Source organism: Vespula pensylvanica, chromosome 15 (assembly GCF_014466175.1).
Source record: "Vespula pensylvanica isolate Volc-1 chromosome 15, ASM1446617v1, whole genome shotgun sequence".
Taxonomy (NCBI): Eukaryota; Metazoa; Arthropoda; class Insecta; order Hymenoptera; family Vespidae; genus Vespula; species Vespula pensylvanica.
Genome location: NC_057699.1, coordinates 4,297,523 through 4,317,125, shown reverse-complemented (window position 1 = coordinate 4,317,125; position 19,603 = coordinate 4,297,523). Strand labels below are relative to the sequence as shown.

Below are 19,603 nucleotides of genomic sequence, written 5' to 3'. Positions count from 1 at the left end.
TAATTTCATTTAAATCATTTAATAATGTACAACACAAATAGCATTTAATATGTACATAAAAATATTAAAAAAAGAAAAAAATCGAACAAAAACGAGTAAAAAAGAGATTCCAGTTAAAAAAAAAAAAAAAAAAAAAAAAAAAAAAAAAAAAAAAAAACTTATGAAGAAAAAGTTCTAAAAACAGTATCTGAAAAAACTGTGATTCATCGTGCAATCCATTAATTTGTATATTATACATAATCAGCATTTTACTATGTCATAGGAAATTGTAATAAAGCATTTTAGCTTGAGGTAATGTAGCTCTTTCACACTTTGTAAATAATGATTACAAAGCGTTACATTTCATTGACATTAACTTCTAGAGAATGTTTAGCATTGAGATTCAACTTTTTTTATATTTCCTTTGCTTCCTAAGATACGAGACATTTACTCGAAAAAGAGTAGAGAGAGCAGTGCGTGTACTGCCCCATAATTTGAAGCGTTTATTGCGTAAGTATAATGGAGAGCTAGGAGTAAGTGGAATGGGAGAGGTTGGCAAAGCCACCAAGTTTGGTGTGGACAATGATGGCTCAAGAATATCCTTCAATTGAGGTTGTTTGGAGGTCCCAGTGGTCTGTGCTGATGGTTGCTGGGATTGGTTTGCGATTGATCGGGACACGGCGTGAGGTTGCCGCTGCAAGGGCCTGATCCTGGGCCCTGTTGCTGCTGGCCGCTGTTGAGTGCCAGTCTCTGCATCTGACGTATGACCGTGGTTGCATGATACGCTTGCTGGAACCATGAGAGAAGAGGGAGACTTTCCTACGGAGCCTGGTGAGCAAACATATGCACAATCAGGAATTTGCTGATCATACATCCATACTAACCTTCCACTTCGATTTGGCAAAGTTCTTTTTAAGTTGTTCAGATACAGTACCATGGATATTTTTATTGCTAGCTGCGTTTCCAGAAATCCTAGAAAAATGAATTATATGTTAAATTAAACGAAATACCTAAATTATAAATGTATTATAAATATATATAATATATAAAATAAAATTATGTATGTTTATATATGATTCAAAAACTTAATAAAAATATAATATTATTTAAAAGGGTATTTAATTATTATTTTTATCTGAGATGTCTTAATAATATAATAATTAGATCATTATCATTTAAAAATATTTTTTTCTTTTTTTCATGTTAAAATCTTTTGCATGTTAAAATTCTAAAAAGTTATTAAGGACATTATTATTAAATAATTATTAATCATAAGTTATCACAGAGAATAGAATTTCATTACTTACTTAATTGATATTAATTAAATATTATTTGATATCAATAATATTCCTGTAATACTCTCCTTTATAAAGTCAATATGTATTTCACATATTCTTAAATAGTATCTACAGTTATATTACAACTTGTATTATAGAAAATATAAAATTGTTGTAAAAGTTACATTTATTTTTTTTTTATTATTATTTTAGTTAGTATAAAAATTTACTCTATTTTGTAAGTTGTATCTTAAACAGAAAGTTATTAATATATATTGATATATATTCTTACCAAGGATGTGCTAGGGCCTGTTTGCATGTATAGCGTTGTTCAACATTGACGCACATCAACTTGTGTATGAAATCCTTAGCTGAATCACTGATATCGTCCCAGTATGGTGAATCAAATTCAAATTCACCTATAACAGTCTGGTTAGCTCCTTGCTATAGAGTAGACGATTTTGTGACAGTATAAGTAGAGCAAATGTATAATTTGTATGGGAAAACAAAAACAAAAGTTAAGTTTGAAAAGAAGAAAGATAAAAAACTGTTTATCTTGATTTCCTCATAATTAGTGTCCGTACGATTCCTAGTTATTTATAATTTCATTTTTTAATTTATTTCCATTAATTAAAAAATGCTACTATGTAAAAAATAATCCCTTGGAGATATATCATCCTAACATGAAATATTTATAATATGAACAAGCACAGTACTATAGATGCACACGTGTATATTGTATTCTCATCATACACGCGTATATTGTATAGTATTTGCTACATGATTTTAAATTTAATAGAATTTATCAATAAAATTCTGGTTCATTGTGAAAACATTTGCAGATAATGAGCATTTGTCACCAAAGGAATAATAATTAACAATCAAATACAAGGACTCAGACGCACACAGAAATTTCATTACTTACTACGCTAGTATGTATTAAAGCTGCATACGAAAACTAGAATAGTACCTTAAAAATGAAAATTTCAAATTAATGTATTACTTCATGTGCTTGTCAGTCCTAAGTGTTACAATTAATCTGAATATCTGACGACATTGTCTCTTCTTCGTTGTCTAAAGCAATATGTATATGTATACATCCATTTTTATTACCTTTTAAAATCTGTGCAAAGAGGTTGGCATCATTTTCATCATAAAATGGAGGGTATCCGCATAAAAGAATATAAGAGATAACACCTATACTCCAAACATCAACTGCTTTACCATATGGCTTCTGAGCAAGTACTTCAGGAGCTATAAATAATTATCTTAATAGTAAATTTGTATAAAATAAAAAAAAATATACATATATAAAAAAAAAATTATTTTATTTGCATACCAACATATCCTGGTGTACCACAAGCAGTAGCCATTATTCCTGAATCTTCCATTTTTGATAAACCAAAATCACTAATCATAATCTTACTATCTTCATCTGGACTATAATATAAGAGATTCTCTGGTTTAAGATCTCTGTGAACAACACCTTGTTCATGCATGTAATCAACTGCTTCTAAGACTTGTCTTATTAAACCTGAGGCATCTTTCTCTGTATAGGAACCTTTCTCAACTATTCTGTCGAAAAGCTCGCCGCCAGTGACCCTGTAACACAAAATAAATATAATTAATATATTATCAATAGTTAACTTAATCATTATATCAATGTTCAAAAATTTAATATATAACTTACAACTCCATAACTAAGTACACTTTAAGCTTGTCTTCATAAGTCTCCAATAGCTGTACTATATTAGGATGTGTTAACCTGTAACAACCATATTTAATTTTATTTTATACCTTCTTATTAGAAACTATCTTTTATACATTTTAAATATTTCTCTTAAATATAGTGGGTTTTTCTTTTGCTTCTTCTTATATTGATTATAAGATTTCAAGAGTACTACATATTTTTATTATTTTTATGATAGTTCGTATATTAAGATAATAAAATCTTTTTGCAAATCTCAATTCTTCTGCAATTTACTATTGAATTAAAAATATAGAATACTAATGGATATATTAATTCCTAACTATAATACTTGATAATAACGACCTGGCTATAATATATTGTATTTTTAATAAAATAGATATAAATATTGTCCATCACATCACATGCTGTATTAGAGCTGTAAGTATTACTTTCCCAAAATTGTATATGAGCATTTTGACAAAAACTACTGATGTTAGCAAAGCAGAAAACTTCGTGTGTGTATATATATATATCCACATATACACACACATATATATATACACGTATAGGGTCCTATAAAATAAATAAGGCCATAAAATACAGCAAACAATTTTAGCATATAAAAAGGGAAAAAGCACTAACAACATTTACAACAATTATGGATATATTAAAATAACATTTTTATTATAAATATTTAAAATATTTAAAATATTTAAAATATTTAAAATATAATTCATCAAGTACATATACTTACTTTTTTACTAATAATACTATGTACACAACATTAACATTACATCTTTATTACATGTACTATATATGAAATTAATTAAGAATGGAAAAAAAACAAACTTTAATTATAATGATTATAATGTCAATGATAAAATATAGACATAAGTTTTTTCGTTGTCTGAACACAAATTTCCTGGAAGTTTCAAATTTAAAAAGTAGACGTATAACTATTTTATAAATTAAACCATCTGGTTCAAATATAAATTAATACTTCTAATGTCTTTTATGTAAAAACATTAAAGTATATAATAATATTTAATATTTACAACATCTGCAAAAGTATTTCAGAAAATACTAATAATAACGGAAATTATATTGTTTTTAATACACTGAGAATATAAATTATATTTTATAACATCTATACATATATAATAGTAATTAAATTGGAAAAGTGTTTAAAGGTTAAGTTCATAATAATAGATAAATGAGAACCATGGAAAGGTTATAAAAAAAAAATATATATTTTTTTTTTTTTTTAATAAAGTAAAAAAGAGATAATTCAATCTAAATGGAGATAAGAAAAAAGATTTAGATAAAGAATTTATAAAATAAAAAATAGACCAAGATAAAGAAAAAATAGTTAGATAACTAAGAAAAAGAAAAGTAATAAGGAAAGACATGAAACAAAACAAAGTGATTAGAATAAAAAAATATAAATACAATTTTTTAGGTCTATAACTAATCAATGAAACATTTTACTAGCACATAATTGTAATTATATAAAATTAAGATTTGGCTTCTTTCTTCTAATTCTTTAATGTGCAATATGTTAATTAAGAAAATTGTGCTCAGTTTTTTCTTTTATTTATTTATTTTTTTTTCATATATATAAATTTATGTGAGCAAGATGTAAATTGAATTATAGTAATGTATGATATTGTTGAATGATACAGGAATTGAGTCACATAGGCAGTTGGTGCCCAAATAGAGGGCCCACACTTACCATCCTGTTTCGCCACTACTATCCGACTTGAGGAGTCCATCACCACTCTGTGGTGTCACTCTTTCACTGAACCTACGAAGTATAACAATATCACACAAAATTACATGATGTATGTTGAAAATAACTGATAGCTTGCTCAAACTTTCTTTTTCCAGACTTTTCTTGAGTTTACTTTGTGCAGAGATCCTTTTATCCAAGCAGAATGTAGTCAGATAATCAAATGCATTGTAGAAAAGAATTATATTTTATGTAAACTTTATAGAAAAATTATATATTTGAAAAATATAAAAAACTATATTTTGCATCAAAATAGATTTCGGTTATACACGTATGATGTACATTACTTACTGTTAGTAGAAAAGAAAGTCTCAAATGATCCAGCATATAATGTGATGACATATAAGATATCAACTTGGATTTATACAGGGTAGTTCATGTAATTGGAACTATTTCACCAATTTTGTAATTATTCATTTCAATAAAAAACTAATTGAGAATTCAACTAAATATCATCTCTATATGACTTTCTTTAAAAGTGTACCTATTTATTCTGAAAGTCTATTTGCTTATTTTATTTTTTATTAAAATTAATATTGATATCATTATCAAAATAAACTACTCTGTATTATCACAAAAATGTAGTGCTTAAAAATGTGAGATTGTAATTGGTAACTTGCATTTTCTATCTATAAATTGTGAATATACAGAGAATGTACTATAACATATAAATATAATTATATTGATAGATTCAATAATGAAAATAATAAGAGATAAATATATATTTGTTCTATTTGATCTATTTCTAAATTAAAGCTATTTTGCTCTACTAATTTTATGTCAAATCAAGCTATTAATTCATTCTATATTCTGTTAACAAACTGTGCCAGTATAATGAAGAAGATTGCCAACCAAATAAATAATTTAATAATAAATAATCTAATAAAAAAATTGATTTGATCATTTTTTATTTTAATGAAATATCATATATTTTATATATAATAAGAATTTTATATATAATAAAAAAGAAAAAAATACTTAATAATTATTAAAGTTCATTTAAATGTCACAATATGTATCATGTCAAATATAATTATGTTACAACATAGAAGAAGATTTATCATCATTTTTACAAGTTTAATAATCTGTACATGAAGCTATAAAAAAATATCTTAATAAATATATTATTTACTACAAAATAATGTGTGTGTATATGTGTATATTTGTGTATAAACTTGTAATGAAATGAAAAACTGAATAATTTGCAAAAACGTGACAAATTTTTAATAAGTCGCATTCCAATGGTATTTTAATATGATCCCCAAACTATATATATCGATTATTTCTAAAAACCTGATAATGTACAAGAAAAAAAAAAGAAAAGGTAAGATATGCAGGCAGGGAAATGAATATTCTATATAAAAAGCATATATTATAAACTACATGCAAAAAAGTACTAACGTTGAATCGAGCGATCATAAAGCTGATAATTAATCAACCACCTGTCAGCATTTGAAGGTGCATACATCAAATAATTGTAATCAATATTAACAAAATAGATTGTTTCTTACCTCCTTAATACTTTGATTTCATTTTCTAGAGAATCTTCTTTTCCTTTCAATGCCTTTTTATCAATAATCTTGACAGCGAACATTTGACCAGGTTTTTCTTTACTTTCTGCTAATCTTACTTCAGAAAAAGCACCCCTGTATAAAAAGAGCTTATAATGTATATATTATATTAACGTATATATTAATATAATTGTTTGTATGTTCATAATATATGAAATGTGATATACAAGATTTAATATACAAGATGTAAGGAATATTTTCAAGCTTAATATATAACCTAGAATGATATAAAAAATTCTTAATATATATATATATATATATATATATATATATATATATATATACACACACACATATATATACACACATATAAATTCAATATGAATTAAACCCAACAAGTATTATCATACATTGATAGTTTTTATAATTTATATATAACTTTTATCAAATAATAAAACGAATTATTTATAGAAATATCCTTTCAATCTTATCAAAATTATGAAACATACATATGTAGAAAACTTGTCTAAAAGTAGATATATAAAATTTGATATAAAACATCTAAAATACAATTTGTATTTTAATAAAAAATATTGTTAAGCAATATTAATAAATTTATGGATAATTTTATAAAACGGGATATTGCACGCTATCGAGCGATTTCTATGTATGTAATCGATAAAAAAAATATATATATAAATAACAAATCACAGTTTGAACCGATAAATAAAGATAAATAGAAACAAGCCATGTGGTAGAAATATTCTACGCAATCTATATAGGAGCTAAGAAGAGATTACGTGTCATTACGCATATAAAAACAATATCTAAGACTCACGTTCCAAGCAATTCCTTCAAAATATATTTGTCCTCGACGGATGGTGATTTATCGTCTTTCCCATCTTTCTTCATTTTCTTATTAGAATCCTTCTTACCAAAGAGCGGCATTTTTGAGTCGTCCGATAAACGATTACGCACAAGTAACACTTTCACAAAATAGAAAAAAGAGGCGAAAAGATAATTCTAAGATGTGGTAAAGGGGGGAGGAGTGGGGAGGAGGGAAAAAACTATCACTCGTCGCACAGTCGCATACACTTTTACTATTTGCTAACACTTTCTTTCGACACACCTTAATCAAAATATTTTCTATATATTTGTATACACAAAAACGATTTGATATTCGAGATCTTCCTCCAGAGATATCAAAGAAGAAACGAAGTAAGATGGTTTATCATCAAACTCTTCGTAAGATCCAGATCATCGTTCCTTTCCGTTTAACCGATCATGAACTCTTGACCTTTTACCACATTAATGATATCTCTTCTCACCGTATTAAACTATTCTGATATCTCACTTTTATTCGAAACGAATAAGACTTTCGTAGATAAATACTCCGACGCATTCGGTTGCATTTACCACACTACACTACTACTACCGGTTCGCTGTCCAGGATAATATTGCGCGTATCGGGCTCAGGGTCGCGGCCCCGCGCCCTCGCGATCTGCACTGTAGATAAGCTCCTCCTCCTTTTCCTTTCCCCCTCCTTTTTCTTCTCCTGCTGCTATCCTCCTCCTCCTCCTCTTCTTCTTCTTCTTCTTCTTCTTCTTCCTCTTCCTCTTCCTCCTCCTTCTCCTACTCGTTCACCCCTTTCAACTCTTTACCATCACCCTATCAGACACCTCGTCTTACTTTATACCAATACAACGTTATATCGTCTCGATGTTCTTGACAAATATTTGTCATCCTTCGAACGATTCATGTTGTTAATTTTGTATCCTTATTATTAATATTTTTTCATCAAATATTCTTTAACGAGAATCTCTACTATATAAGCTTTTCTATAAAACATACTATCATCCACAGCTTGACCCCAGTTTGACGTATTTCGTTAATCGAGGAGTCCATGAACTAATCTAGTTTTGTAGTTGATCGACTTATCTTATAAAAGGATTGTGTTATGCGACCAGCTCTTTGGTTTTAGCGCGAATGTTTAATTTTTATCAGATATTCAATAGAATGTTTATATTGTGTTAATACTTGGATGTATATATATATATATATACACATATATACACATATATACACACATACATTCTTGCTTTATATCTCAAAGCAAGAAAAACTATATTTGTTGTACGAACGTTTGGTTAGACGCACATCGAATCCACAAGATGTTATTGATAAATAATTAGAAAATAATTTGTCGCGTAACTTTTAACCTGCATGGATTATTATTCAATTATTATCTTTTTGAGATAAGGTAAAGTAATAAGTAAATATATAAATAGTTAAATACAACGAATGCTTCAGTCACAAATTGAAAAAATTACGAGACGAAAAGTGAAAAAAGTGTTACCATCATTAATACTAATACGCGTACTATAATTTGAACGTTGAAAAATTAATAATATTTAGTAAGAAAAGAACGAATGCTTTGAAATTACATAGAACAATCCTCTCTAGCAAACGATTATGATGGTTTATCTGATTGGCGCGCAAATAAAACTATCATAGTAGAATCAATTTGATTGGATAGTAACTCAACCGCGATATATATGCGTCAATTAAAAATTATGTAATATGTCGATAATTGATACGTTACGTTTGTTAATAAAAAGTAATAATTAAAATAAATGTTATATAGTATAATTAAATAAATAATATTATAAAGAATTAATTGCGAGTGATTATCTAAAAGAACGACGATACTTACTTTCGAACGTACCACGGAAGACTGAGTCATGATACTAATGTCAATGTTTATTTATACTTGTGATGGTTCGTAATTTCATAAAACCAAATTTATGTTTTTATTTAACTTCGAGGTAGGTTTATCAAAACAGTTTTTACGCGACGTATAAATATTATTATTACTTTCTTTCTTCTAGAACTTCTCCTTAACCAATCACATCGCTAGAATCTTCCATTATAAATCCGAAGCAGACCTAACGTTAACCCCACTCCACAAACGATTCTTGTTTCTATAGCTGAAGGTTCTTTGGAGCACTTTGAAAATAGAATTGCAAAATACAGTAAGTATTAAGTAATACTTCAATTATATTAGTATTATTTTTCTGCGTCGAAGGATCTGAAATTTGAATAACATTTTGTTTATTATTGAATAGATAAAAAATTCGAAATGGCTGCTCGTTCGGTTCTTAGATATTTGCAATCAAAAACAGTGATACATCAGATACACCGTTGTGCCTCCCAATCCGCATTTGAAATCCAACATAAAACTCCTACAATAAAAAAAACCATGCCAATACCAAAAGCTCATTATGGTGGACGACACACGGTTACTCTTTTACCTGGAGCTGGTATTGGACCTGAGTTAATGGGATACGTGAAAGAGGTAAGTTAGTAATTATTTTAGTTAATTATAAATTGAGCTACTGAAAATAATGATGCAAATGAATTTATGAGCTTTACGTTACATATCATAGTTCTTATTATCCATTTCAGTTGAATCAATTTTGTTTTAGGTTTTTAGGTATGCAGGTGTACCTGTAGACTTTGAAGATATTGATATCGATCCTAATGCTGATAATAATGATGATTTAGATTATGCAATCACGTCAATTCGTAGAAATGGTGTAGCATTGAAAGGGAACATAGAAACTCATAGTACTGAAGCTGATGTACTTTCTCGTAATGTTGCCCTCCGTAATGAATTAGATCTTTATGTAAATGTTTTACATTGTGTTTCTTATCCGGGTGTTAACTCACGGCAAAAAAACATTGATATTGTTATTGTTAGACAAAATACAGAAGGAGAATATGCTATGTTAGAGCATGAAAGTGTAAATGGAGTTGTTGAAAGCATGAAAGTTATTACTAGTTCTAATTCTGAACGAGTAGCACGTTATGCATTCGAATATGCTAAACGAAATGGAAGAAAAAAGGTCACTACAGTTCATAAAGCTAACATAATGAAGCTCTCTGATGGATTGTTTTTAGAAATATCACGAGATGTTGCTAAAGATTATCCAGACATAGTTCATAATGACATGATCATTGATAATACTTGTATGCAATTGGTTTCTAACCCACATCAATTTGATGTTGTACTTACTACAAATTTATATGGAGCTATTGTTTCCAATGTAGTTTGTGGTCTATTAGGTGGAGCAGGATTATTAGCTGGAAAAAATTATGGCGATCATTATACAATCTTTGAACCAGGTACTCGTAATACTGGCACGAGCATTGCTGGAAAGAATATTGCAAATCCTATTGCTATGTTAAATGCAGGAGTCGATATGTTGCGTCATTTAGGACATAAAGATCATGCTATCTTAATTCAAAATGCGATAAATAAAACTATTAATCAAGGAGTACAAACACGTGATCTTGGTGGTCAAGCTACAAGTAGGGAAGTTGTTGACACCATCATGAAACATATTAAAATAGCATCAGATTAAGTAATTCTAAAAATAATTGAATAAGTATTACCTGTAGATTCTTTGTATAAAATGAAAGAACAAATAAGCTTCTAAAGCATAAGGATACAGTTTTAATTCTAATGACATCTTGCTTGTGTCTGAACAGTTTTGTATAATAAGTTTTAATATAATGAAATAAATTACCCAAATACTAGACAGTTAATTCTGTTTATAGAATATGACTGTAAGTCAATATTGTGAATAATTCGTATATTTCATTATCGTCGTAAATGATACAACGTACCATTAAGTAATATGGTTTACTTTATAACTAAAGTCATGTAAAATATATTTTGTAAATAATCTTGTTGAGTCTATGAAACATGTAAGTGATCAATGAAATATTAATGTTATATACACCACATGTACCTATACAATGTGTAATTTCTATAATCCTGTAATTCACTCTATATAAACTATATAAATAAGGAAAAAGAATTAAAAATATTTTTTATAACATGATTTTTTTACAATTATTTGCATTGTAAATACATATAAAAATTTAAATTCACTTCACTGTTGTAAAAGTTGTAAAGCTAATTCTTCATCTGTTTTTAGGCCGGAATTTATAACTTCATTGATTATTTTTCGTTTCTTTTTAACCTTTTTATCTTTTTGTACTATTAGTTTTCTTTTGGGAAGACTGCAATCATAACATTTCATTTATATAATTCTGCTCACTTAGATATATTACAATAAATATTAATTCAATTTACCTGTGAATCATACTATTTTCTGTACTTTCAAAATTATCTGGAGAATTTTCATTAAGGTCTGTTTTTTCTTCTCCATATATTTTATCTGGATCTGGCAGCCATGAAAGGTCTGGTTCGCTAAATTCACTTTCACTTACATCGCTATTTGCTTCCTGTGATTCCTCATCATCACTCTTATCTTTATTCTTTGCCTTTTTATTAGCTTTAAGTTTAAGCTTTTCTTCGCGATGTTTTTCTTTGATTTTTTCTCTAAACCTCTGTTTATCAAATTGGTCTTCTTCACGTAAGACTTGCTTTGCTACTTCAATGTTAATACCAGAATCAATTTCATTTTCATATTTCTTGGCAAATTCGGATACTTTGCTTTTCATTGGATCTATCACTTCCTAAATTTTTTAATTAAAACAAATAAAGAAAGAATTTATAATATACGTACAAGATGATTGTAACATACAAAATAAAACACTACCTTTCCATCATCACCAAAAGTTTTTTTACTATTGGGGATTATTTTTTTCTTAAGTATTTTTTTTGCAATTGCAACTTTTGTAATAACTTTTTTCTTATTACTCTTATCATCTTTTATGTTTTCGGTGCCATCGGACATATCATCAATATCTATATTTCTCCTCTTCACGGTCAATAAATCGTCGTCGCTATCATCTGTGTAATAAAAAATAGTAAGAACAATTGTAATAAAATTATGTATTTTCATTATTTTAATTTACCATCCATAAAGTTAATATTATCATGTTTCCGAGCATGCGATATGTGATTCATCACATTGTCATCTTCGTTATCAGATTCGTTAGAAGTATATCTATTTGTTTCGCTATTATTACATATGTCCAAATTATCACTTTCTTTACTCTCCTTATTTATTTCTTTTTGTATATTAGAAGTATTATTTTGCGTTTTTTGTAAAAATCGTATTCTTGGTGGAATAGCTAAACCTAATGATCTAGAAAAAAGAACACACATAAAATTAATAAATTAAATTTTCTTCTAAACATCATCTGGATATTAAATATTGCTATTACCTTGCATATTCATCGGTGTTTAAAGCTTTTACATTAAATACTTGTTTGTCTTTCATTAAGAAAACTGATTTAATATATGCTACAAAAGCTCTTTGAGCACTTCCTTTTAAAGAAACATCTCGAGCCAATAATGCTTCAAGTTTGCGATGTGGCGAATGTAATTTATTTGGATTAATTCTAAACACGGAATAAATAATTAATAATCGATACGTATGTCTATCATAACGTGAATGTATACTACTCTTATAATCTTACTTTATCATATTTATTGGTATTTTACGTTCCTGAAGTTGTTGAACCATTTCTAATTCAGATGGTAGTAAAACTAATAAAGATTCTCCACCTGCTTGAAATCTAGCTGTTCTACCTGCCCTATGAATATATGCATTTACATCTTCAGGACAGTCCATTTGGACTACCCAATTTACAGCAGGAAAATCTGAAATTATATTAGTTAATCGCAATTTCTTTATAAAAGAAACAATTATTGAAATAATCGATTACCCAATCCTCGTGCAGCGATATCTGTAGCAAATAATACAGCATAATGTTTTTTACAAAATGATTCGTAAATATCCATTCTTCGAAGCTGATGAAGTGTACCATACAGAGCTAATAAACTTATTCCTGGTCGTAAACGACAAAATGCTTCATAAACATATTTGACCTTTATAATAATTGTTCCAATTATAGTTAACAAAGTACTTAATAAATAACAAAATGAATAAATAATATTTGAAATACCTGTTTGCAACTAGAAAAGAACACGATTATTTTTTGTTTCAAATGACTTCGCAAGAAAGACCATAACATTGCTATTTTATCTTCCAAAGAGCAAACAATGTAAGACTGTTGAAGTCCTTCGGGAGTAGTATGTTCAGCATGTTCATGCACGGATACATACATAGGATCCTTTAGACTTAGCCTAGCTAAATCTCTAACTGATCTAATAAAAAACGTTAAGTACATAAGATATAAAAATATTATTAAATTTAGAAAATATTAGAACCGATATAACAAAAAAATAAATATGAGTACTTAGTCTGTGTTGCTGAGAATAAAAGTGTCTGTCGCTTAGGTGGTAGATTTTCAATTATAGAATTCATTGTTCTTTCAAAACCCATATCTAAACAACGATCAGCCTCATCGAGAATTAATATCTATAAATGACAAATATAACTTTGAATATTCTCATATGTCTATATAAATTAATAAAATATATACCTGCATATTGACACAATCAAAGAGAGGATTTTCATCCATATGTTGAAGCAAACGACCAGGTGTACATATAACAATATTACATTGATCCATACGTTTCTTTTCAAATTTTAAATCTTTTCCTCCGATAATCAGACCTGCTGAAATATCATGGTATAAACCAACCTTACGTAAAGTTTCATATATTTGATAAGCGAGTTCTCTTGTAGGTGTAATAATAAGTGCACCAACACCATCGTATCTTGTCCATTGTTTACAATATAAAATTTCTAATACCTATAAAAATATACAATACAATAGATATAATAAACAATATATATATATATATAATTTGATATGGCAATGTCTAAGATCAAATTTTTACCGGTACAAGAAATGCTAATGTTTTTCCACTACCAGTTTTTGCTGCGCCTAATATATCATTACCCTTTAAAGCTAATCCAATACTTTGTCTTTGAATATCTGTTAATTCAATATAATTATTTTCTTTCAATCCCTTCAATGTTTTATTTGATAATGGCATATCAATAAATTTTTTTATTTTAGTTTCATCAATCTAAAAAGAAACATAATTTTATGATCGAATGAGGTTAATAATGGTTAAATCGAATATCAGACTTACATCATTGTATTTTGCTTGTAGATCTTCAATAATTTTACTTTCAGGAATTTGTCGTTTTTTCTTATATATTTTTACTTTCTCCTTTGTCTTGTGAGCCATTATATATAAATTACTAATCTTTCATCTATAATAAATAACCATGCCTTTTTGTATACCTTATAGATAGGTTATGCCAAACAACACGAATGAATCGAATCGAAGTAAGTCGAGCATTGCAAAATCGATTCGAGTCGAGTAGAATCGAATCGAACCGAAATGAGTCAACCAATTAGCTCACGAATAAAACAAAAAAATTATTGATATCAATTGTAAGACATAAGAAAAAACAATTTTTATCAACAAGTGTTGTATAATTAAAAATTTACATATTACGATTATCGATGTAGAGGCGTATGTAAAAAGAACTCATTTGTAAAATATATGCCATATATTTTGTTACAGATCTACTAGAGTTTTTGAAAGTATAGGTTATTTTATCGCGTTAACACGAATAGTTTATTGTAGTCCATTGTATTGTCGTAATATTGTACAAAGTGCAATAATAGTGTTCATTTATCTAAATAACAGAATCTTTTTAATATTGTCGTGTGCGATATTATATTACTTTTTACATATAGTTTATAATTCGGTGACAATAGATTATGTCTGACGAAAAAATATTGAAAACGAACATGGAAACGAACTCGTCTTCCAAGGAAGCTACGACGCAACAAGTAAACAATGTGGAAATGCCATCACGATCTGTAAATATTGATTTGCATATTTTCTTAAAACGCGAGTGGATGAATATTTATTATGCTATAACTATTAAAAAATATTACGCAAAAGATTAATGTGTTGTTTTATACGTTATGGAAATGTAGAGAGGTGGTCGAGGTTCGAGACAAAGAGCAGTGGACAACATAACCAAAAAATTTCTTCGAAATTTTGATCCTGAACGTAGCGAAAGAGAAAAACGTAAATTACACCGTCGTTTGTATCAAGGAAGTAAACGTCACACCTTGTACAATGATGAAGGTATTTGGGTTATAACCGGAGACAATTTATGCGATTGTTTAAGTTTGGAATGTGCGGGATGTCACTTTCCATGTCCTAAATGTTCCTCTTCAAAGTGTGGCCACGAGTGCAGGTGACTTTTTTTACGACATGGTCTACGTAAGTTAGTAAATATCAATTATTTCTACACAAAAAAAAAGAAACATCGCTTCTTTAGGATCAATCGCAAGTGGACTTACGATACGATCGAAAACGAGGGCAGTGACGTCACAAAGAAAAATCCAGTACTCAAAGAAACCTAAATAAACGAGATTTGTCCTTAATTTTTTTTCCTTTCTAATCAACGAACGTTCGTCAGCTTCGTTTTCTACGTAATACATCTGTGATATCGAGTAATAATAAATGAATAAAATGTCTGTATATATTTGTAAAAAATAAGAAAGTTGTATAAGAAAGAATATTTATATTTTTATTATCGAATACTATGCGTATTCGACGTTCAAAGAGCGTTGTACGCGATGAAGCGACGTCCTATTGATTTTCTGCGATTCTTCTTCGGTGTAAAGTATACGTAACGCGCACGTATTAACGCATGTATCTGCTATTACTACGTAAGAGAGAGAGAGAGAGAGAGAGAGAGAGAGAGAGAGAGAGAGAGAGAGACGTTAGACGTAATCTAAATCGAGTCTAAAAGAGTAAGAACCTTCTTATCCTTTCTTATTTATTACGAATTTAAATCCTACGTTCCTCCGATACGATCGATTCGCCCGTCGAACGCAAAATAACCTCTAATCAAGAATCACACGCGCTCGTCGTAACGAGTCGCGACGACTAATGTGCGTGCGCATCCTCCTAGTTCGTTGCGGAGCAGGTGGGAGCGACCGTGCGTGTGAGTAAACCGGGTGGTAGGAGTGGGGATAGATTACTCGGTGGGAAGGATGATGGGCGGGAGGAAGAAAGAGAGTACCGAATATGCCGATGTCGTTGACGCGGAAAAATCGGATGCAAGTGCTTTAATCGATCGGCGAAATAACGTCGTACGACCGGTGTTCTCGGTCTATCGTACGAGAATAGTCAAGTAAGAGAATTGATTTGCGTAAACGTGTCCCTCCATTCCAAGAATTATATAAATCTTATCATTTTTCAAGCGGTTAGAGGTGTACGAGAGGATCGAAGGTGGTTATAATAGTGCACAAGGACGGTCGATGAGCTTGCAACTAACAAAGCAGCGGCATTTCTCCCAGGATTCCACCTATCGCATCGTGCGAATCAGTGTAGTGTTTTACGTAGTTCCTTAACGTGTTCTGCAATTGTCGTCATTGTTGAAGAAGAAAAAAAAAAGGAGTACAAGAGTGAAGGGTGGTTGACATTAAAGGAGCAACCACCTTGACAACTGCAGCCTTCGTCAACGAGGAACGATATTCCTTCGAGGGCGTCGTCCAACCGAACAGGTTCATTAAATTCTTCGTTCGTGTATTTCGTGAGAATAAACACCGTTCGTACCGCATCTGCCGTCGCTACATACGTTTCTTTCAAAAAAGGGTCAGGGAACGATCATTTGCCTCCAAGATATCCAACGTGATGAAACAAATACGATTTGACGTATTATTATTAAACGATCATACGCAAGATCTCGTGTCGTAAGTAATGGTACTAAATTTTATCGATAATATACTATGTTGATATCAATTATTAACGACGCGATTAAACGATCTGTTACATTTCTATTAACCTACGAGAGCAAAAATGCATTCGTTTTCTAACAATATCTTCTTTCATTTCATGAAGTTCGTAAAGTCCGTGCAGCGTGTCGATTAGAGAGGTCGCATTTCCTGTACGCGTAAAGATCAGTGACGGCGGGAAGGGGCGACATAACCTTTTCGCGAAGTTTCGAATTGTCGTGGGTGGTGCGGTGCGGTGCGGTGCGGTGCGATGCGGTGTGATGTGCGGTGCGGTGAGACGGATATGGGGGTGACGACGATGGTAGTAGTAGTGGTGGTGGTGGTGGTGGTGGTGGTGGTAGTGGTGGTGGTAGTAGTAGTAGGGGATGCCTCCCTCTTTCTGTCTGTCTGTTTGTCTCTCTCTCTCTCTCTCTTTCTTTCTCTCTCTCTGTCTCTCTCTTTCTCTCACCCTCAACGCAACTCCTTCATCCATCTGACGTTAGGTCGTCGTGTGTGCGGTAGGTCGGCCGACGAGGAGGTTTCGAGTCACTCCTAAACGTGGAAAGGGGACCCCGAAAGACGGGGGTTTATATCATCGGGACGGCAGATGTCAGGATGCCGGAGCAGAGCAACGACTATCGTGTCGTCGTGTTTGGGGCGGGTGGCGTTGGCAAAAGTTCTCTTGTCCTGCGCTTCGTGAAAGGAACCTTTCGTGAGTCCTATATACCAACCATCGAGGATACTTATAGACAGGTAAGTACGTAAAGTATAATCGACATCGTTTCCGATTGGTTTTTTTTTTACCAGTCCTTCCATCTTTCCATCCTTCCTTTCTTTTTCTTTCCTTCTTTCCTTTCTTCCTTCTTCCTTTAATCCTTTGGCGCACCGCAACGCGCAACGCAACGTAACGCAACGCAACGTTACTTGCAGCGACGTTTCTTCTGTGCATGATTCGCCGCGCATCGCGCGCGGTCCTTATCCATTCTTTCTGCGTTTACGTATTTTCTTTCCTTTTTTCTCTCGTCGTTATTTTTTCTTTCCTCTCTCGTTTCGCTTAGAATTATATGTAGATATCAATGTTGATATTCAATGACGAAACGATGTTAATCGAATTCGATGTTTTGAGATAATTGCATCTTTGATTTTGTTATTCAATGAGATTCGATGTTATAAGAGATTATCGATCGATAGTGGTAGGTTCTATTAAAAAATTTTGTTTATATCTTATTAGTGATACGATCAAAATAGAATTAGTACGAAGAGTAGTAGTAGTAATAGTAATAGTGCGTAGTAATAGTATGTAGTATAATCGACAGTAGTATATACAGTTATTAGTCAGCCGGCTAGATTACTTTTCCAAGTGATTTATTTTTAATTTATATATTCTCTTTTCTCTCTTTTTCTTCTTTCGTTTCTATTATTCGCGTTTATCAGGGATGGTCTGCAATGATCAAAAAGAAAAGATAAAAAGAAAGCTTCGTCCTTAAGTATCGCGAGGACACTGGTGGGATTCGTGCTGTGCACGCGACGAGAAGCGTGTGAGAATGTCCCCAAAAATTGAGGGAGCCAGAGAAATTTCGCCTTGCGAGAGTCTCGTATAAAAAAAATCATTTCTAGGTGATAAGCTGCAACAAAAACATATGCACGCTTCAAATTACGGACACAACCGGCTCCCATCAGTTTCCCGCGATGCAACGACTCTCCATAAGTAAGGGTCACGCCTTCATCCTGGTATATTCGGTATGCTCACGGCAAAGTTTCGAGGAGCTACGACCGATCTGGGCTGTGATAAGGGAGCTGAAGGGTCAAGAAATCTCACAGATACCGATAATGCTGGTAAGAGTCTATAGTTTTGTTTTCGTTGTTTTTTTTTTCTGTTTCCCCGTAAAGAGTCTCAATTCATTTGCAGAGCATAAATTTAACCACTCGCGCTGCTGGTAGCAATATCTCAGGAGGCGCGTGTAACGAACGCGTCCAGTTTAATAATTTACAACGATCTGATATTATTCAAATAATTTTTACGTTATTCAACTATCCGATATTTCCGAACTGATCTACGCTCGAAACCTTATCGATGACAAACGACGTGGTACGCATCATTGTTCACATTTTCGCTAAAGAATAATCGACCTGTATAGTATCTTATTTCTTAGCGCAAGTGGTTAATATGTATCTGTTACTTACTTGCCAGTTCACGATCATTTCTGATGGATTCTCTTTCGATTTGCATTTCTTACTTCTCTCGAACAGGTTGGTAATAAATGTGACGAGAGTCCTTCCGTACGCGAAGTTTCGATGAGCGAAGGCGCAGCGGAAGCAGCCAATTGGGGCTGTGGTTTCTTGGAGACATCCGCGAAGACTAATCACAACGTTAACGCGCTCTTCCGGGATCTTCTTACTCTCGAGAAGAATCGCTCCGTCTCGTTGCAGCCGGTAGAAAGTCACAATGCGATAAGCCTGAAGGAGAAATGCGAGGTCATGTAATCTCGTTATTCATTTTTATTCTTAATTCTCTATAAAATTTTACTCGGTCCCAACGACTCCATGCCAAACAAACAATCATCATAATCGACGTTGTCACTATCATCATCATCATCGTCATCGTCATCATCATCGTCATCATCGTCATCATCGTCATCATCATCATCATCATCAT

At 31.1% G+C, this 19,603-nt stretch overlaps 5 protein-coding genes across 13 annotated transcripts in view; 3 read left to right on the top strand and 2 right to left on the bottom strand.

The window, feature by feature from the left end:
- Window positions 1-202: 202 nt before the first annotated feature.
- LOC122634525 (calcium/calmodulin-dependent protein kinase type 1-like) lies at window positions 203-8,279 on the bottom strand. Of its 6 annotated transcripts, none has more exons than XM_043823544.1 (9): window positions 7,085-8,279; window positions 6,247-6,381; window positions 4,679-4,750; window positions 2,947-3,021; window positions 2,596-2,858; window positions 2,370-2,510; window positions 1,549-1,675; window positions 914-951; window positions 203-807 (listed from the first exon to the last, which is right to left on the bottom strand). In XM_043823544.1, the coding sequence occupies exons 1-9, from the start codon at window positions 7,192-7,194 to the stop codon at window positions 383-385; spliced, it is 1,386 nt and encodes a 461-aa protein (XP_043679479.1). In that variant the 5' UTR covers window positions 7,195-8,279; the 3' UTR covers window positions 203-382. The 6 variants fall into 6 exon arrangements, 4 of the variants coding, with proteins under 4 accessions (XP_043679479.1, XP_043679480.1, XP_043679481.1 ...); XM_043823546.1 differs by having other exon boundaries at window positions 376-768; window positions 864-951; window positions 7,085-8,273; XM_043823545.1 differs by lacking the exon at window positions 4,679-4,750 and having other exon boundaries at window positions 7,085-8,278.
- Window positions 8,280-9,148: 869 nt separating this feature from the next.
- LOC122634650 (isocitrate dehydrogenase [NAD] subunit gamma, mitochondrial) lies at window positions 9,149-11,065 on the top strand. The gene is made up of 3 exons (XM_043823790.1): window positions 9,149-9,278; window positions 9,372-9,601; window positions 9,732-11,065. The coding sequence occupies exons 2-3, from the start codon at window positions 9,386-9,388 to the stop codon at window positions 10,668-10,670; spliced, it is 1,155 nt and encodes a 384-aa protein (XP_043679725.1). The 5' UTR covers window positions 9,149-9,278; window positions 9,372-9,385; the 3' UTR covers window positions 10,671-11,065.
- LOC122634645 (probable ATP-dependent RNA helicase DDX10) lies at window positions 10,887-16,108 on the bottom strand. 2 transcript variants are annotated; one of them, XM_043823785.1, is made up of 13 exons: window positions 15,990-16,108; window positions 14,291-14,414; window positions 14,033-14,224; window positions 13,672-13,944; window positions 13,486-13,607; window positions 13,192-13,393; window positions 12,952-13,114; window positions 12,703-12,886; window positions 12,448-12,624; window positions 12,136-12,368; window positions 11,877-12,070; window positions 11,408-11,793; window positions 10,887-11,334 (listed from the first exon to the last, which is right to left on the bottom strand). In XM_043823785.1, exons 2-13 carry the CDS (start codon window positions 14,387-14,389, stop codon window positions 11,205-11,207), a joined length of 2,355 nt encoding a protein of 784 aa, XP_043679720.1. In that variant the 5' UTR covers window positions 14,390-14,414; window positions 15,990-16,108; the 3' UTR covers window positions 10,887-11,204. The 2 variants fall into 2 exon arrangements, with proteins under 2 accessions (XP_043679720.1, XP_043679719.1); XM_043823784.1 differs by lacking the exon at window positions 15,990-16,108 and having other exon boundaries at window positions 14,291-14,426.
- Window positions 14,790-15,744, top strand: LOC122634656 (ARL14 effector protein). 3 transcript variants are annotated; one of them, XM_043823802.1, is made up of 3 exons: window positions 14,790-15,033; window positions 15,154-15,419; window positions 15,504-15,744. In XM_043823802.1, exons 1-3 carry the CDS (start codon window positions 14,932-14,934, stop codon window positions 15,586-15,588), a joined length of 453 nt encoding a protein of 150 aa, XP_043679737.1. In that variant the 5' UTR covers window positions 14,790-14,931; the 3' UTR covers window positions 15,589-15,744. The 3 variants fall into 3 exon arrangements, with proteins under 3 accessions (XP_043679737.1, XP_043679735.1, XP_043679734.1); XM_043823800.1 differs by having other exon boundaries at window positions 14,891-15,033; window positions 15,487-15,744; XM_043823799.1 differs by having other exon boundaries at window positions 14,891-15,033; window positions 15,483-15,744.
- Window positions 16,109-16,451: 343 nt separating the features above from the next.
- LOC122634655 (GTP-binding protein Di-Ras2) overlaps window positions 16,452-19,603 on the top strand; it is a 3,739-nt gene continuing 587 nt past the window's right edge. The window contains exons 1-4 of the mRNA XM_043823798.1: window positions 16,452-16,737; window positions 17,470-17,700; window positions 18,565-18,783; window positions 19,198-19,603. The exon at window positions 19,198-19,603 is cut by the window's right edge and continues 587 nt beyond it. Coding sequence (XP_043679733.1) covers window positions 17,563-17,700; window positions 18,565-18,783; window positions 19,198-19,431 — 591 coding nt within the window. The 5' untranslated portion in view covers window positions 16,452-16,737; window positions 17,470-17,562 and the 3' untranslated portion in view covers window positions 19,432-19,603. The remainder of the gene's footprint in view (window positions 16,738-17,469; window positions 17,701-18,564; window positions 18,784-19,197) is intronic.

Bases quoted from the DNA above. Each gene is read 5' to 3' on its own strand.
- LOC122634645 (XM_043823785.1), bottom strand. From the start codon at position 14,389: ATGGCTCACAAGACAAAGGAGAAAGTAAAAATATATAAGAAAAAACGA. The intron at 12,071-12,135 runs GTAAATTAAAAT...TTTATTACACAG, and splicing joins TAATATTAACTTTATGGATG to ATGATAGCGACGACGATTTA. The intron at 11,335-11,407 runs GTAAATTGAATT...TTATGATTGCAG, and splicing joins GAAAATAGTATGATTCACAG to TCTTCCCAAAAGAAAACTAA.
- LOC122634650 (XM_043823790.1), top strand. From the start codon at position 9,386: ATGGCTGCTCGTTCGGTTCTTAGATATTTGCAATCAAAAACAGTGATA. The intron at 9,602-9,731 runs GTAAGTTAGTAA...ATTTTGTTTTAG, and splicing joins TAATGGGATACGTGAAAGAG to GTTTTTAGGTATGCAGGTGT.
- LOC122634656 (XM_043823800.1), top strand. From the start codon at position 14,932: ATGTCTGACGAAAAAATATTGAAAACGAACATGGAAACGAACTCGTCT. The intron at 15,034-15,153 runs GTAAATATTGAT...ATGGAAATGTAG, and splicing joins TGGAAATGCCATCACGATCT to AGAGGTGGTCGAGGTTCGAG. The intron at 15,420-15,486 runs GTGACTTTTTTT...ACAAAAAAAAAG, and splicing joins AAGTGTGGCCACGAGTGCAG to AAACATCGCTTCTTTAGGAT.
- LOC122634525 (XM_043823544.1), bottom strand. From the start codon at position 7,194: ATGCCGCTCTTTGGTAAGAAGGATTCTAATAAGAAAATGAAGAAAGAT. The intron at 3,022-4,678 runs GTAAGTGTGGGC...TGGTTGTTACAG, and splicing joins AGTAGTGGCGAAACAGGATG to GTTAACACATCCTAATATAG. The intron at 1,676-2,369 runs GTAATAAAAATG...AGACTGTTATAG, and splicing joins CTTTGCACAGATTTTAAAAG to GTGAATTTGAATTTGATTCA.